At 32.6% G+C, this 19,908-nt stretch overlaps 1 protein-coding gene across 1 annotated transcript; it reads right to left on the bottom strand.

Moving 5' to 3' along the window:
• Nucleotides 1-9,113: 9,113 nt before the first annotated feature.
• LOC128671382 (allantoicase-like) lies at nt 9,114-16,416 on the bottom strand. The gene is made up of 8 exons (XM_053747814.1): nt 16,273-16,416; nt 15,760-15,958; nt 14,630-14,710; nt 13,814-13,974; nt 12,841-12,997; nt 11,259-11,405; nt 10,643-10,824; nt 9,114-10,128 (listed from the first exon to the last, which is right to left on the bottom strand). The coding sequence occupies exons 1-8, from the start codon at nt 16,327-16,329 to the stop codon at nt 9,994-9,996; spliced, it is 1,119 nt and encodes a 372-aa protein (XP_053603789.1). The 5' UTR covers nt 16,330-16,416; the 3' UTR covers nt 9,114-9,993.
• Between the last annotated feature and the right edge of the window lie 3,492 nt (nt 16,417-19,908).

Below are 19,908 nucleotides of genomic sequence, written 5' to 3'. Positions count from 1 at the left end.
CAGCACAGAGCGAGACAGAAAAAAGGCTCGTGTCATTATTGTTGTACAAATAAAAATATTCAAATTAGTCAAGTGAAAACTTATGTTTTTTTTTTATAATATCGTTTGTCTCTATTTAGATAGATAGATACAATAGAAAGATTGTGTAAAATGACGTGTACGTGAGACAACTAGACAACAATGACATTTAAAATATGAATGAAAAATGTAAGATAAATATTATATATGTGTATACTTTTTATAGCTTGTCTTGTTTTTTTTATATATAACCCAAGTAAAGTAACGTAACCTTATTAAGTTGATCATAAAAAATATTCTCCATAATACAACTTTGCTATGATAAACTAATTTGCAACTAAATTCGTAATACCCGTAAAAGGTGACTAAGCTATAAGCACTAATTGTAATTACTTTAATATCATTGTAACACTTGGTTGGCGAATAAATAATATGAATATGAATAAATTAATTATGACAAGTGTAATTTATGACTTTGTTTTAAATGATTTTTTTTCATACTTACTATATTTTGTAGCCGTGAAACTGAGCAATTTAATCCTCCTTTTACGATTGCTTGAGTTTCAGTATACCTAAATACGACACGAGTATTTTGTCAGGTGTACTTTTCAGGATAATTATCTGTCTCTCTTCTTTCGCAAATTATGGTACGAGATAAATAAGCGAATCGTAATACGTTTACCCGGTAATATTGGATTTAGATTCGTAATAAACACATATCAGAACATGAAGAACGATTTCAAGAAAATATAGTACTGAAAATATAGTAAATCGTATTGAATAAAATCTGGAACGTTACGATTAATATTATTACTAAAAATAATAAATAATAATATAATAATAAAAACTATATACTTAACCAATGATTTCGAAACAATTCAAATAGTTAAAGTACATATTACTTAATCATTCATTCTGAAAATTAGTAATTTCCTTCCAGTCATTGTGAAAATACGCCATTTGGATAATCAGTCACACAATTGTTATCCAATGCCAAAAATAATTGTTTATTCATTTCACGCCGTATGGCTGTATATAATTTTATTTATTGCGCGAAATTTCCAAGCTAATATGAGGCTATAACTTCCAGTTTCACCTACATTAACCCTGAAGATACAAAGGCGGAGCGTCGTTTATCTGAGCATCTAAGTCATACCAAAGTGTCGGCGTCAAATCTTGCAAATTGACGATCATTTTGCTCAAAACCCGAGACTACGGCGCAATTACGTGAGACTTATATGACAGAAGATTACATAAATTCCAATTACTATTTACTAGTAACTAGCTGATGCTCATGACTTCGTTCTCGTGGCCGAATATTTTTTGGTAAGGGGTCAAAGTTATTAGAGAGATTAAAAAAAATCTTTATACATTGGGGGGTCTTTTCTTCGGGCGCCAAGTTATTATGGTAAATTTATAAAAGGAAAACTTCATGCTGAACAGTTTAGCTAATCTCTATTTGCTAGTAATATATTTCTACCTAGCTGTTGCACCCGGCTTCGCATGTGCCAAGATAGCTTATATCACACACACTCTACAATCTTCACATTTCCAACAGCAAGGAACTAGTGATTTTTAAAAGTTATTAGTTTTTTTAGTAGTAGTTAAGTAGTTTTTTTTTTTGTAAAATCGCTTGCTTCGTTTTATAAATAAAAATACAGTTTGACTTTTATAATATAAGTATGAATTTTTGTTACTTTTAAGTCAATAAGTGGATTATTCACCATATAACCACACGAACTATTTAACCACATTGCTAGGTCATAGTCATATTCATGTGGTTTGTGTTGCCGATCAAAATAAGATTTAGCAACGGGCAAATTGGGTTTTGTGTATTTAAATCTATATATATAATACTCTTGAGTTAAAACTGACTGACAGACAACGCACAGCCGTAACTATTGGGCGTAGAAAGCTGAAATTTGGCCTGTAGGTTCTTAGGACAGTGTAGGGGAGCACAAAGAAGGGATTTTCTGAAATTCCCACGGGAAACTGATTTTTACTCACATACGAAGTTGTGGGCAAAAGCTAGTAACTTATAAAACAATTCCCTTCTCTATTAACAAACAAGACAAAATTAATTATGCCACTTGCTTTGACTATGTTTTGAAAACTTATATAAAAGTAACTTAGTTAGTACTTACTAGTGTAGTTACACTAGTTAACTACATCCAACTTGTCACTACCCTGTGACTCAATACCTGTAAACTATCACAAAATGGTTACAGCAAAATCTCGCTTCGATATTGCAGTTTAAAATGAGACCCAATGTTGTAAAGATAAATTGCAGTGGAAAAATTCACACCGACCCGTTCTCAGAAAGCATTCGAAATATGTTTTAATTGACTTTTCTGATTTGGATTCGTGGAACGATATGACATGATGAAGAAATATGGAGTTAATTTAAGTTTCTTGTTATAATATACATAGACATTTTACCCACGAATCGTCGGCCATAATATTAGTTTTCATTACTTGCTCGAAATCGACTTTAGCTATGAGCGATGATCTCCGTTTCGTATAATTCAGGATCACAATCGCACATCACCTTACATAATATGTAAGGCGATGTGCGGTGATGTCCTTTGTCGCGCCTGTCTATTGCGCGATAAACAAAAAAACTACTGTTTGGATTTTCGGTGCGGGTTTTACAAATAGATAGCGTGATTCCAGCGGAAGGTATAGGTCAATAATTTATTTTACCCTATATAAGCCAAGACGGGCCGCGAGTATTCGAAGAAAAAATCATTGTTATATTCTCGAAAAGATACATATTATTCTTCGGTGTGACTGAACCCTGAAGGTGTATGGGCAGCGGAGTTGGCACGAGGCCCAATGGAGCGTCGTCGGTTAGCCGAATATCAGGGCCCGTCGCAAGATGCCCTCGATACGGAGATGCCTATCTTTTTATGACTGCCTGGTACTCTGAGTGGTATGAGATTACCAAACAAATATTGACCTACTAGGAAAAGAATATAGAAAAACAATTATGGCATGACAAGTGTCCTTCGGCATTTCCAGTGGTTAATGGCGTTTTCAGAAATCCTATTAACATTATAAATGCGAAATTTTGTGAGGATGTATGTATTTAGGTTTGTTACTCTTTCATGCAGAATCCACTGGATCGATTATTATGAAATTTTGTATACGGGTAGAATATAACCTGGAAATTATTCCAGGTTCGGGATAAAATGTACCCTATGTATTAACATAGGGTACTTTTTATCCCGAATTTCTGCATATAGTGCTATGTAATTTAAAATTTTTGCTGATCTGTATATTATTACGATCATATCAGAAGATGTTCTGAAACTAGTCATTCAATCAAATGGAGTATAGTCAGATCTCTTAAATGCGAAGATTTCTTTTTTTATGACTTCCTGGTACTAAATTAATTCATTATAGTATTCATTGATACATGTTCACATCGAATTTAATCTAGTCATGCATTAATGAATATTATATAGGGGTAGAAGTAATCTAACTTCCACTCAAATTCTTTTTGTCGATATATTTTTAAAACCAAAATGTATTTTCCAAATCAGTGATGATATTTTAAATATCGTAGCGGAAAAGCCTACAGCTAACACGTCTGTGTGACGAGGGTGCGACATGTCAACCAATTATAAACACTCGCGTTCAGGTTCACACCGTTGTTGTACTTACATTCAAACGCTGCGTAACTTAGATTAAAAATCTTCTAAACTACACGATTGATCATGATAGGTGGTAGTTCATTAATTATTGGGATATAGGAAAATATTAACAAATAAACTTTAAAGTCTTTTTGGTGATATCAGCGAAAACTAAAAGTGGAAAAATGAAATTTTTGATCAATACTTAGCTTGTTTTATGCAATATTTGTATTAAATGATATTCTCAAAATCTTACCGTTACCGTGAACGTTATGTAACAGCTGATAGGCGACAAAAGCATTCATAAAGAGGGAGCACAAGTCTTAAAAATTTAAACGCTTATTTTTTCTGCATAGAAAATAATTTCCATATAATATAATAGCATTAAAGAATGTATTATCATTTCAAAAATGTATTATTCGCATTGTTTTTCGAAAAGTTTTGTTATAAATTCAAAGTTAATAAAACACAATGGAACAGGAAGGAGGGAACGGTGACCGCACAGTCAACAGCATGCCAGCTAGTTAAGCTTCGGAATCCCTTAGGACATCTTACTGGCCAGACACAAACTACAAATTTAATTAGAACAAAATCAACTCAAACGACTTTAAGACTTATGTCCCGTGTAGTAGGTTTCATTGTTGAGTGTCACAAAGTAAGTCAGTTTCACCAAAATTATTAAGTATCATTTCTGAATGCAGTGTACTAATTTTAAAGTTTGTGTGAAATGGCTTAGTAATTATGGCGTCCCATTGGTATGTATGAGGAAATATGGTTCCTCGTCTGACTTATACAAAATTTTGCCACGAGCATTAAATTGAACACGAGCATTAAATTGAACGAATGAGTGAGTTCTACTATCAGTCATTATACAAAATGTACGTTCCACTAGAAAAATTAGATTACAGAATGATCCGACTGTGTGAAGTCTATTTTCAAATTTGCAAGTTTATTGAAACGAATATATCGTCTGACATTTGAAGTTATAGGTAATTTAACATAAAAAATCATTTTATATAGGTATAGCTATAAATATACCGTCTCAAAAAAAATTAAAGTATGCTTTAAGCTAAAGTATATTTTGACTCGTTCTGTCAATGTCAAAATATCATAAAGTGCGATACTGGCAAAATAGACTAAGTTTTTTATTTTAATATAAGAGGGCACTCACCCTAAATCTAAACAGAATTTTTTGTAATACAATAAAATTAAACTAAACATTTTTCTGGTTGCTAGTATTTCATATGCTATAAAAGAGATGCTAAGAACAAGAGAATGTGTTCTCTTTCAAATTAAAAAAAAACTAGATTGAGTTCGGTTCCGCCGTTTGGTTGCTACGAGGCCACGGACAGACATACAGATATACAGACACGTTGAACTTATAAGTTTACAAAACAAAAAAAATATAGTGGGACAGATAACAAAACAATAAATTATTGGGATTAAAACAATATATGAAGTTTCTTTTCGATAAATCTAATCTATATGTTACTGTAAAAGCACGAACTACCGTAAATCCTAAGATATTTCAGTAAAACCTAAGATTTACCAACTCTTAATGGTAATGTCCGAACAATTTTCGATTGGAACTTTTACCACCATTCACTTGGTAAATCTTAAGATTTACATCAAAGGCGCGGAAAATGTTGAGAAAATAATTTTACTTTTGTTATTTTTTACTATTTAAGAAGTATTTTAAAGGTTACCTTACCTTTAAAATATATTACCTTTAAAAGTTAAAAACATTTATAAATAAAAATACTTACGAAATGAAAATAATTTAAAATAGGTAAGGATTTGACTAGTTAATTAATTACTCTCATAATTATGTTACCTACATAAAAATATGTAAGGTTTCGACTGAAAAATAAATGATTAATAAGAATTAATCATAATTTTATTCCCTAAACCAACATTTACCAGCCGTCAGTAGCAAAACCTAGCATATAATAAATTCCAATGGCAAAAGCCCGAAAAAATCGTCTATTATTTAAAAAACCTCACATTTACCAACCCATACCGGTAAATCCTAAGATTTTCTGAAAAAACCTAAGATTTACCTGTATACGGACTTTTACAGTAACATATACATATAATAAAACTGTAAATTATCTATGTCTGTACATACATATGAGACATTAAAGAAAAATAAATATGATGGGTAGTTAATGTTGGAAATCACAACATTAAATTATATTTTTATTTTTTACTATAGCAACATTTACGCTCACATTTAAAAATGTTCTCTCTTCCTCTTTGTCTTTCGTGCCAATAAAAAGTGCTCCCAAGTAATCTCGGCATATTTATTTAACCGGCTCCGAAAAACTACAATAAATTATAGTCCACTGCACCACGAGCCGTCATTTATACAATTAATGACAAAAATAAGTTACAATCGGACGTAATAAACTCGTAATAACGCGGGCGAAGCTGCGCGCAAAAGCTAGTCCAATGTAAATACTGAAGATTGTACTTTGTTTTTGCGATAACAAGTCGAGATCAAGCGAATTAAATATATCTACGTTAAAAGTATAAACAAATTTATCCATTTACAAATAGTGCATTTACCGAATTTATCACCTCAGAAATTCGAATACTCTAGGTCCCAGCTTCTAATTACTATTTGCCGTCCATATTCTTATGATAACCTTGTCATTATGCAAGCAAGTAATGGGCACGTGTCAATTAAAATTTGATAGTGTCGGCCTAGGGGCAGCGGTTATCTGCTAAATTCCGGTTTTAACCGGTATTCTCTGCTCTCTGTTCTCGTTGCAATGTTTTGGTATTTTCCACCGGCTTTTAATAAGTAATTGATAAGTAGGTTGGTTGATATGCCATGGGCGGTCGCCTGCTCAAGGCAGCGATAAGTCTATTTACGTACTAGTGCTAACTGTATCGCGCCTCGGGACCTCACTCCTGTAGGAATTTTGGGAATTCATGAAAGTAATTGACGACCTCGGTGGCGCAGTGGTAAAGTGCTTGCCTCTGAACCGAGAGGTCCCGGGTTCGATCCCCGGTGGCTCATGATGGAAAATGATCTATTTCTGATTGTCCCGGGTCTTGGATGTTTATCTATATATGTATTTGTTATAAAATATAGTATCGTTGAGTTAGTATCCCATAACAACAACAAGTCTCGAACTTACTTTGGGGCTAGCTCAATCTGTGTGATTTGTCCTAATATATTTATTTATTTAATATATTTATTTATTTATTTATATTTAATTTATACAAAATGTAACCTATGATCTATTCGTGATACTTATCTTGCATGCTACTGTTGCCTACTAGGCATCACGATTTCCTTAGTCGCCTTGTACGACATCCACGGAAGGATTTAGCTAAACGTGAAGAAAAAAGTTATGCGTAATACTTTCGGTGAAATAAATTCTGTCTTATTTCTGTGTGTTAATTTCTAATACTGGTGTCAGATTAAAGGCATCGCCTAAAGGCATCTGACATGACTTTTACGACTACCTACAGCGCATATTGACAAGAAATTGCATACACACTAGTGAACTTAAACTGTCAACCAGTGTGCAGCTATTTTCACGATGTTTTCCTTCACAGGAGGCAAGTATTGGGCTGTGAAACTATACATGAGTCACATTAATATACAAACTCATGTGGTACGAGTAGGATTTGAACCTGCCAGCGTTCGATGACAAGCGGTCTTAACCACTGAACTACCACCGCTTAATCACGTGTATGTGTTAAGTAGGTATGTATTTTATTCTCGAAATGTGAATAACAATAGTGATTAATATGCTTTATTTCAGTAACGAATGATTGTACCGTATCGTCCTGGGTTCAAAGGTTATAATAACTACGTACAAACTGCGTTTCCGCGCACAATTATTATGGAGAGTTCATTTAAATGATGCTGACTCTTTATTCAAATAATGGTATTGTACAATAAAATAATATGTTTAGTGGAAATAATTAAAAAATAAAAAATAAAATCATTTATTCTGACAAGTTTCGTCCATTGGCATGTTTAGGTCACATTATATTATAATATTTATTATATATAGATTAAATAAAATAAAATTAAACTAAAGTAAAATTAATAAACTTATCATTTGAAGGTATAATATTTCATGACATAAGTCATATGTCCAAATAATTCAAATCAAATTAATAATAAAATAAATTGTTCACTCAAGTATTTTGTCGTTGTTGGTAATAAAAAGCTATTTTTTACATAAAATGAAACGTCTCATATTTCAACGAGGTCAGTGAAATGTGTGAAAATGTAATTTCGCCCGCGACCTGCCCGTCATAGATTTTAACAACACTATACAGAAGGTACACTCCAAATAAGTGTGACAAAAAATCTAAATTAATCAATTATGTGGTACCTACAAGTACTATAGTTTCATTTGCATCGTTCATATACCAATATAACATTTGATTGATGGTAAATACTAAATGAAATTCACTACTGATTCACCTTTCACACCAATTGTAGGTAAATTTCTCAGTCTTCATAGTCAATTAATTATTCTGCACAAGAAATTGAAACTTAATGCGAGGCGTTGACGTCCGTCAGTGGATCAAAGAACGAAGAACAAAGAGTTTCGATGTATATTAACGCAAGATCTATGTGGAACAACGCGTTACGTTTCGTCGCCATGGAGCTATGAAACAGCCCTCTTATTGCATGGGATTCACCCCACGTGGAGTCTAGTAGTCGTTACCACAACCTCCATTCCTTCCCTCTTCCTCCTTAACCTTCCGCTCTATCGTCGAGACGTCCCACATTTTCAGGTAATAATGACGGGCTGCGAACGGGAATTCTTTTATATCTTGACTTTTTTTTTTTGCAATTAAATTGTCTCCCGAAATCATGAACGCAAATTATTTATAGCGACCGAAATTGAACGCAACCATTCGAGCATTTTTCTATTACGCTCTTTGATATAGTAAGTACTGAAAATAAAAAGAAATATTTTTTGGTTTCTTTCGATGTGAAAATTGTACCTTTTTTGATTTGTATAGTTTTTTTTTTTAATTCAATATGAAAAATGTATGAAATACAAAACTATAATTTGGGCTGAACGTTTATTTACGGGGCGATTTTCAAATTTTTCGTTAGAGAATTCCGAATGATGTCTCAAATATATATATATATATTTTTTAAATAATTTTAAAATAAAAAATATCAGAAAATACGGAAAAATCCTTTACAGTCCCATCAACATTGTTATTACATATTATATTTCAATATACATTATTAGAGAACATTTTGAATCAAGCATTATTTAAACATTAATAGTTTGCCACAGAAAGTTGAAACCTATCTTATAGAAGACGAAGCATACCCCGCTATTGTATCCGAACTTTTAAGGCGGATATTACACAGGAGATTGCTGATGTCCTAAACTGAAGCTTCAATATCAATATATTCTGAAATATTTTGTTTCAAAATTGATATAAGGGTAAATTCAAACTGCCATATAATTTTGTTCGAAAGTTCAATTTTATTTTAATAATACTTGTTATTTAAAATCATTGTAACTCCAGTTACGTTGTATATTTTAAACATTAATACCTACTTAGCTTAATTTTTAAGATATTTTGAGTGGGTTTTACCAGTCAACTTTGACGTCAACTTTAAACCTGCGCAGATAAACGCAGAGTAAACCATTTTTGTGTAAAAGTTAACGGTCAAAGTCAACGTTAAATTTGACAGGTGCAACTCGCCCTTACAAATCAACATTTAACAGAAATATTTCTATCAATTTACGTAATTTACGTATTTTTCAATTTACAATAGACATACAATAGTTCAACAAAATCACAATCAATCACAACAACGAAACACAACAAAAAATTAGGAACTTTTAAAAAATTACCTACAAACAAATATCACAAATGGCTGCAAAATTATTAATTAATAATTTGTATTTTTTTTTTATTTTTAACAACAATAGGAACAAATCAGTAAAAAAAAATCATCGCCCACTTCAATATGATTTTAAATCTATGGTTTAAACATAGACAGTGAAAACTAATAGACTTGTCATAAATGAGTAATAGAAATAATTGAGAAGAAAAAGAAGTCCGCCGCATGTCCGCATGCTGTCTCTTTTATCCATATCGTGTACGCATTTTGTAAAAGAATTAGAGAACCGCAATGTTGTACTGCATTTTAAGGTGGACAGTGCAAATATATTTTGTCCCTCGCCGTGCGCTCAGTTTAACAAGGCTCAATCTGTCGCTTTGTATGAATGAAATGGGGAGAAAATCTTCTATATTATTTAAGTAGAAGACTTGTCGTGTTTAGTTTTCCTTGTCTTTGTTTAAATTAACGATTGAAGTGAATGATTTATCTTCCTTAGTGGATCGCTAACCAATCAACGTAGCCGAAGGTTCGGACTCTGCTGATTCCACCATCAGGAGCCATGGTCACTCGGATATGGGTGATGACGTCAGAATCGCAATCGAACCAGTGCTCGTTGTGTGCTGACATCTATGAAGAAAAATGAGAATTAAATAAAATGGACATCGAATTATACCTGCATCTGTATTTATTATCAATGCTAGCTCCACACTTTCGCCGAACTCGTACACATGCCGACGCGAATAAGAGAACATTGCGTGGTTAGCTTTTATTTACTACCTATTATTTTTAGTCTACCTAGTATTTTTTTCTTCTTCTACGTCAATTTGCTATCAATCATAGTGAATTTTTTTCCGATCGCTCCATAATTTGAAGAACTAAAAAAAATAGCTACACTGATTCTTTTTTTTTTTGAACTGAGAAAAGCACAAAATAATAATAAGGTGTCAAATTGGTATCATATCTAAATTATATATTATCGATTAATTATAGAACCCAAAATTATTTTGAATATCAATAAGTATTTATGTATGGTCCATTAATCAATCAAGAGGGCATTAATCAATCACATGAATATGTATACTCACAAACTTTCGCATTTATTATATTAGTAGGATATAGTTAGTGATGGTCATTAAATTACCTTTTGAGGGGCCAGAATATCCCGCCAAGTCTTTTCGTTTTCGAAGCCCCAATTATTGTTGTCGAAATAGGCGCCTTCAATTTTGACGGAATCAGGGAAGTTCCCTTTGAAGTGTGCCGTGTCAATGCATATCTTTGATATTCTGCCGGGAAATCCCAGTTTGAATACTGCCCACTCCTGACCTAAAACCAATGAAGCAAATCAATATCTTTGTCATCATAAATCTACAATTTTTTGTTTAAATATAATCCTTCTACATCGATAGGCCGGTTATAAGTTACTAGCTTAGGCTTAGCGCGCGTCAAATTCTCACGGGAAAATCTATTTTCCAGGATGTTAGGTACCCTATGTCCTTCCCCAAACTTGAAACTACATGTATGCAAAATTTTAAAATTATGTATGTTTGTTATATACATACTTTTGCATTAATATTAGTTAGGATATTTAGGATAATTATAAGTACACTGTCATCGACAAAGAAATAGTCAAGTACTGCATATTTAATCTAGAAAAACTACTTATTTTTTAATTTTTATTTGATGTCATAATAACTGGAATTAAAAAAAAATGTTTTAAAAAATCAACACAAAAGTTTAACGTTGATAAAAAAAAATACCTGGCACTTTAAGCGTTCCGTCAGTGTTAACTTCGATGACATTCGGTCTGTCAAGCCTCCGTGCGGTTTCCCATCCGTCCGACATGATGCGGCTTTTGCAAGGTTTGATCATGTTCTTGGGATGGCCGTAGTGTGCGTTGGAATAGCCTGAAATAAAATAAAATAAAAATAATCTATGGAATATTCCAAAATAGGCACAAAAACTTTTTTTTATGGAAACGAGTAAAAGAGGCATGCTTATCCCAGAAAAAAAACACACTTTTTACATTACCCTGACTCAAAATACGACAGATCAGATCGTTAGATATTTATTCATTTATTTATAGAGAGTCATATCATTGCTAGCACTGGTGTCAGATTTCATTAAATTCGCCTAAATAACGAAAATATTAAAATCATATTTGATTGCTTTTAACCTCAGATACATAATGATGTCGAGATAAAGCTACAATAGCAAAAACAATTAATTTTATTTTCACTTTGTATCATAACATTACTATTCCAATATGAGATCAAAGGTACTTAATTAAAATCATTAGACCCACATTATAAAGGACCGATGAATTTTAAACTAAAAGCACGTCGGACCTTATATAGCGAGCTTAATTAAAAGCTAATGAAAGCCCAGTGGAATGTACAATAACGATAATGAACGAGCTACCTTTATGGCCATCGATGCTTTGCCAGTTATTGATTTAATGGGTATTATTTAATTAATATTTATATTATACATAGCCCTTTACTTAATAGGGTACGATTTGGGACTATTTACTTAGGGTGGTTTACACCGACTTTGACGTTAACTTGAACATGCGCAGAAAAATGCAAATTGCGCCATTTTGTTTAAAAGCCAGCGGCGCGCCGGTTAAAATCAACGTCAAATTTGATGGTGCAACTCACCGTTAGAGCGTGTGTCTAATTTCTAATGATTTTAGATAATATTACAACATTAATTTATGCTTTTATTTTAAGTTTTAATTGTAATTAGTGTGGTTTTATAAATGGCTTATTTGGGTGTCCTATCACTGAGTAAAGGCTTACTCTTTCGATTATACTTATAAGGTGTTCAGTATAATCATTATTTTTTTAAATATACAAATAAAATTTAGTAGATACCGGTGTGGTGTTATATATCACTACGTAGAAGTAGGACTGTCATCAATGTACAATGTAACATTAATTATTCGTTATAATCAACGGACGAGCAAAGCTATACCGACTCTTTAATAATTCTTGCAGGAATCACTCTGGACTTTGTGCCTTCATAATCTTCCTTTAGGTTTACTTAACATGGTAAAAATTATTCTTTATCACGTGATAGAAAACTATTTTTTTTTTAGCTATAGCATGCTCACTCCCACTGCTGCGCAAACGCCTGGCCACTCGCTTTCCACGTGTCCCTTTCTTTTGTTAGAAAAATATACTGCCTGAAAAAGTTGCGGTGAAGTTTGTTGCGCCGCTTTTTCACTTGCGCTTTGGAAGTCAGCGGTAGATTTATAAAGTAAATTTTTGACGTCATTAAATGATATATATCATCCAAAATTGAATAATGATTTTTTTATTTGAATTTGTAGATACATACCTAGACATGTGCCTCCATTGAGAAGCGACACAAGATCGATTAGCTGGTCGCTATCAGGTACTTCTGGTTTAGCTTCTCCGTAAGCTCTGAATCTTGCTATACCTCCGTCAGGGTACACGTTTATCCGTAAGTGGGTGTATATCTCGTCACTCACCACCTAAATTATTTTTGTTGTTAAAATAAATAAATATATTAGGACAAATCACACAGATTGAGTTTCGCCAAAGCAAGTTCGAGACTTGTGTTATGGGATACTAACTCAACGATACTATATTTTATAACAAATACACATATAAATATACATCCAAGATGCGGGCCAATCAGAAAAAAACATTTTCCATCATGACCCGATCGGGGATCGAACCCGGGACCTCTCGGTTCGGAGGCAAGCACACCACTGCGACACCGAGGTCGTCAAAATAAAAATACACATAAAATAAAATATTGTTAGAAGAAAAAAAATTGTACAAGACAAATTTAAAACAGTTTTTGTTAAGAAACAGAAATGGAAAATGACACACTCTTTTGGTGTGCTTGTTATATTGGGACAATATTGGTTAAATAAAAACTGTTTTAATTATTTTATTATGTAGTAAATAACAGTTTTCGCTAGCCTTTCAAGAGGATTATAATTATTCTCTCTTTTTATTCCGGTAATTATCTTTATATTCCGGTAATTGTATGTAAAAGGTTTTGATTACATTATATATTACACAAGCTTTTTAATTTGTTTTTATAATAATAATGAGATGAAAAAACATATGTGGTATGCCATGAAAAAATTTATGGTGTTACCTGTCGTTTTATAAAAATTATGCAACGCGAAAATTTCAAAGAAGAAAAAATCTGGAAAGGAAACGAGCGGGAACCGAATGAATTCGCGGGGCACGGTTCAATGCCCGATCGATTCAAGATTTTTTCATTCATTATGAATAACTTTAATCTTTTGTTGATTAAAAGGTTTTAAAATGACCTTCTGATAGTTGAGCCTGGTGTCTTCGTACCCCGGACGGAGAGGCGTCACAGGCACTATTTCATCCCATTTCTCGGAGTTCAAACGTTTTATCTTCTCAAAATTGCAATCTGAACATGCTGACCCCATTTGAGACTGTCTTTCCGGTAATAATGCTTCTTCTGTAATAAATATTATAGATTTTTAAGGTTACGTATCAATATGTCGTTATAAAGATTGACAAAGATATCATGTTCCACAAGGGAGCCGCTGCTGCTGGCTAAAGTTGACAAGAAATATTGTGTTAACAAAATGACCCTTTCTTTAACGTCAGCAAAATTAAATAAAGCTTCGTGCTCGGTACCGTTAATATGTATTACGCAGTCATGTACATTTTGAAGGTTTAAAATTTTGGTCGCCGGGTCAAATATCTTTAACTGTAGGATCACTGCCTGTCAAATTTGTTAATTTAACGTAACGTTGTACTTCGTAGGTACTTCGATCAATTTTGATTTGATGGATTAACTGATGGATTGATAAATAAATTCCTATAGATTGGTAACAAAAATATACTCCATCTTGCTATCTCTGTTTGGTTTGATAGTTTACTCTAATGCTATATAGGTGTACATTTTTGTAATTTTGAGTAGTAGCTTTTTTTCTACTAAATGAAGTAAAATTTAGCTACTTGTGTAATTGTGACTATTTGTAGCGTCCGGCAGCTAGATGGGTCGACGATGTAAAGGAAATTGTTGTGAAAAACTGGATAGGACTGGTCGGCATAGTCGAAAAGAGGCCTATGACCAACCATTCGTTAATTAAAAAAAATATATTTACCTTCAGGAGTCAAACAGGCTGCCTGTACCGAATATTTTGGCGCATAATTTCCAGTAAAAAATGCCGTGTCTACGAGGAGACCTAAAAATAAAAAAGTTTATGTTCAACTTTCGTAATAAATGACAAGGTCAGAAGATTTTAAAAAATTTTATGATCTAGATAAAAGGTGTGTTTAAGATTATTATAAGTAAATCTTTAAAAGTGTTGTCATTATCCCTTCTTTTTGACTGGTTTTCCTAACAATATAAGGGGCTTCGAATAGTTTTGAAAAAATGCTTCTACCCTTTTAGAAGATACTTAGTTCCATATAGTAAGCATATATTGAGTAACTTTTTCTTTATTTATATATTATAAAAATTTGTTGCGCCGCAAAATTTTTCTGTTTATCCTAATGGGACAGGTAATGCTTATAGCATTAAATATTTCATTTTTTTATTACTGTGTTTTTATAATAAATAAGTAGATCTACTTATTATACCTAAACGAAATCGAAAATGATATTACGATATTTATCAGGCATATAAACCCGTTTTTGGTAATTTTAAATTTATTTATTTGCGCAACTCAATAAAAGTTTAGCTATTTATTTACGTACTGGTTGAACATTCGCGAACATATTAAAACTTTTGATGAAAATTGGCACAAAGATGCATACATTATTATGGTCATATTATGCATTTGCAAAAAGCTAGTTTTAAAATTATGATATTGTTATCACATTCAAATAATTTTGTTTCTTTTCAACCATTTCTGTGGACATCGCTTTAATATATCCTTCCAGTTGACAATATTACATTTAATAATCAACGATACAAAACTTTATTCTACTTTTCGAGTGTATTATTGCTAACATTGATGTCAGATTATATTCAAATCATCTTAAGGCATTTGACATGACTTTTACGATTACCTACCGACATCTAGTGGCAAATAGTCAATATACATACAAAACCTAAGCCATGAAAAGATTCATAATTTTCATACTGTACTAAAACATAATTATTTTATCGTTACAAAACAAACAAAGTAAAACATTCAAGGCACAACCCACAGCGCTACGAAAAATAAGATTTGACTACAAAAAAAATTCTAAATTTAAAAATAAATTATTTTAAATTATGTGTACAAACCTCTGACAACACATTTGGTGGCCAGTTTGATAATGCACCAGTCGTGGCCAGCTATCCGCTTCCTCCTGGTCTCCCACCCATCCATCCACTTGCCATACTCCGTGAACTTCTCCGCAATGAAGACTGGTTCTTCATCAGATATCATGCTCTCGCATGGCGCGAAGAAATCGTCAGTAGCGAAAACTACTTGACCACCAGACTGTTATTAACAAAAAGATAATAAAAAATACTGTTATTATACTAAATTTGTTTATAATTATGGAACTTTTTTTTTAATCTAAGATACACAACAGACATTCAAGTTAAGAATTACGTTTTCAACTTTTGAGATATCTACTTATGGAACTCTTTCCTATTGATATTTTCTGATAAATTTTGACAGTATATCTGACCTAATAAACACAAGAACTACACGGATTTTCATGCATTAAAATTCATATATAAAACGCTTTTACGTTTAATTGAAGAGAGAAACCGGGCGTATATACGAAATATAAAAATAAATAAACTCACACTTGCACTCGCAAATTCGCAAAGCTCCGAAAAAGCAGGTGCAATTGTATCAATCATTTTTTCCAAACCAAAACAATTTTAAAACACACAAAATTACAAATTAAATCGAATTACAACAGTGTGCGGGAACACACAAACGTGAAGTAGCCGTGGAACACTCGAACTCTCGTTTATATATCGCTGGCCGATTGATAACTAATAATAAATAACAACAGTAACTTATCCTATAACCAGATAGCTTGCACGCGGAATATTTTCACCTATTCTTAATCAAATATAGATACTATATATATATAAATAAACATAATTTATCAATTAAGGAATTACAGGCATTTGAAGGTGCAGGATGGACGATAGAGTAGACATCGTGCTATTAACTCGATTTGATTTGTGAATACAGCTTTTTTGATATACAAATTATAACTGAAAAAATTCGCAACAGAGGTGAAGGAAAAAATATCATCATCATATCGAGTGTGTTATAGCTAACACTGGTGACAGATTCTATTCAAGTCGACTAAAGACATCTGACATGACTTTTACGACGACTTTCCTCCATCTAGTGACAGGTAGTCGCATACACACTAGTGAACTAAACTGTCAACTAATGTTCAGGTTTCCTCACGATGTTTTCCTTCACCGGAAGCAAGTGGTGGTCTATGAAAACTACTATATATGAATCAGATTGGTATACAAACTCATATGGCACGTGTAAGATACGAACCTGAGACCTTTTGATGATGAAGGAAAAAACAATAGAAGGAATCTTCCCAGATTCCCATAGAGTTTTCCATTTAGTTACTAATAAAACTATAAACAATTTAATTGCAAAAAGTAAGAACAAATAAATGGGTAAGTATTACTTTTACAAATCGTATTATGTATGCGAGAAATAATAAAAACAAATTAAAAAAAAAAACATGGGAGAATGAATGATAAATTTATATATAATGATAATTTTTTTATAGTACAATTAACAGCACCGCGTGTTCACGCCGAATTTCACTATATAGCGCGATAATAGAAACGAGTTTGCAATGAATTTGGGTAGGTTGATGTGCTGTTGATTGTACCTAAAATTTCTCGTTCGGTGTTTTCCATAACAATATTTTTACGTGCGTGCAATGACAACAGCTAGGACATTTTCTATCATGATTTACCTCAACAAAAAATCTTCACACTTTCCAAATTCTAGACGAGAAAAATAAGTTAAATAATGACAATCCTTTTCGCATTTAATCGCAAAAAAATAACAATATTAGGTAAACAAATTAGATTCATTGTACCCACGAAAATTCAATAAAAAATAAATGATCGCTTAACTATCGGAACATTTTCTATGAATGACAAAGAAATAGGAGTAAAAAAACAATTGAACAACGTAAAAAGCGCATTTTATTTTTAGATTAAAGATAAAACTACGTCTATTCTGGTTCTCATTGTTATACATGATTGATCTGTATCATTATTTTTATAAATAAACTAGCAGCCGAGTAAAAAAAGCCACGGGCAAAACCATAATAAATCTTTCTCAGAAATCACCCTATATAGATAATCAGATTTAATTCAAAATAATTGAAGTTCAGGATTCGAACCATCAACAGTAACAACATGAATTGTGAATTCAATGGTGTTTACCGCTGAGCTGTTTACTCATATGTTTATTTGATGAAATTTTGAATGGGATTATTCGTTATTTCTTTTCACTCTCATTTAATTAGCCTAAAGGTGAAATTTTAAGAAATCCTGAAATACGGGTCTCATTATTTTTGTTGCATAGTATTTATGCCAATGTTAAAGTAGATCAGTAAAGATTTTCGTTATTTTCATACAAACTTTACCCCCAATTTTTACCTCTTTGCGGGTCGAATTTTGAAAATTCCTTACTTATCTGAGCACTACAGCTACAGCTAAATGTCCGCGTGCTTTAATTACATTTATTCAATTACGAAAACCACGTTAGGAGATCTTTGTGTATACTTACTACGAGTATAAACAAACTTACATTTTTGCAAAGAAGAAAAAATATTGTATCTACTGATTGATAAGACGGCCGCGAATAAACACATATTATATAAGAACTTTATTAATAATGAAAGAGAAGAACACAGAAGTTCACAATAACATAACCTCTTTGAAAATGATATATTTGCAGTAGATAGTTTCTGATTAAAACCAGTTTTCTCTCTCAGACTTACGCCTTATCACTTTCAAGAGAGCTCGTCACTGTCAGGCCTAAAACGTGTGATATGGTTAATTTTAATTCATATGTCATCAAAATAAACATTTTTTTATTTGATATTGTATGGAATAATACCTACTATTTTTGATGTCGTTAGAGACGATATGGGTGCAAATTTATACAATATTCTGCGTTGTTATGCGTTATCTGTTGACGGTCGTCAAAATGATTGAGCAGAACTGAGCAATGTAACTCAATTTGTAAATTAATTTGTAAATTTCGAAGTAGATATCTTCAATCGATTGAGCTGAAATTTTATAGTATGGATGACAGCGCATTATTATGCTAATCATAACCTGATGTTGCCCACAGGAACGGCTCCCGACGAGGGAACTCCTCAATTTACTGCACGGGCATGATTTTATGTTAGGCATTAAATATACGATCGTCGTGACAACAATAACAACTTGGTCAAAAATGCATTTTTTTGTAAAAAAACTTATTTATATTCAAAGCTCAGTTTACTCTCTGCCTTCATATGATTTCTTATACCAAGGGCATGATTCTAATTTGAACACACGCCATTTTGAATCAAATCCAGTTTTAACTGGACAGAATTGACATTGCAACCCGATATACTTAACGAGGCAGATAATAAATTTATCCCGGGTCACACAGGGCAATATCGCCCTGTGTGTCTTGATTTTAGAGTCTCACCTAATGTTTTAATGTTCTTTAAAGACTGTTAAAATTGTTAATTCATGTTTCTCCTACTCTTCAGTAGTTCCATTGGGTGTCTTATTGATGGAGCGATGAAAAAGTAGCCTAAAAATACCTATTTACTTATTTCATAGCAAAATAAAATATAAAAAAAGTAACTAGCACTTTTCCGCGGGTTTGGATATAAACATGTCCTATTTCATAATGTGTAATTTTAAATCTTATCAAGTTAGTAGATACCAATTTCTTTGGTATAGGTATATACCTCACAGAACCAGAATCGTTACATTCAGTCCTTGAAGTATCACTGCCTTTGGTAGCTATCAACCAGTTAGGTATCGGCCACAGAGCACAAGTCACTGCCACACGTTATATATACAGCGTCCTAGATACGCGACAAAAGCGTAAGGCAGAGCGACCCACGATGGTGTCTCTCGTCCGCTGGAAATACTTTTCACAATCCACCAAGTGTTCTTTGGGAAGTGCTAATTGGCTATTTGATTTGGTTGCAGAATTAAAATACGTAAAGGCATTATGTCCTGACCAAGGACAGATTAGCAAGGTCAAGTAGAGAAAGATCACAAGCAAATGGAGACAGTTGAGTCGAGATTATTACGATGCACATCAGTGAGCAAACTTTTAAAAGAAGGACATTCTGTTCTTCTCATGTCTATCTGTCAACTGAATGATAAGTAATAATAATAGTACTTGGCTTATTTCGTCATTGTAATTAC

The sequence above is a fragment of the Plodia interpunctella genome, chromosome 7 (genome assembly GCF_027563975.2).
Source record: "Plodia interpunctella isolate USDA-ARS_2022_Savannah chromosome 7, ilPloInte3.2, whole genome shotgun sequence".
NCBI classification, from domain to species: Eukaryota; Metazoa; Arthropoda; class Insecta; order Lepidoptera; family Pyralidae; genus Plodia; species Plodia interpunctella.
This window is presented reverse-complemented; position numbering and strand designations above follow the sequence as displayed.

Bases quoted from the DNA above. Each gene is read 5' to 3' on its own strand.
- LOC128671382 (XM_053747814.1), bottom strand. From the start codon at position 16,329: ATGATTGATACAATTGCACCTGCTTTTTCGGAGCTTTGCGAATTTGCG. The intron at 11,406-12,840 runs GTATGTATCTAC...ATTTTATTTCAG, and splicing joins CAATGGAGGCACATGTCTAG to GCTATTCCAACGCACACTAC. The intron at 10,825-11,258 runs GTATTTTTTTTT...CATTGGTTTTAG, and splicing joins CGGAACGCTTAAAGTGCCAG to GTCAGGAGTGGGCAGTATTC.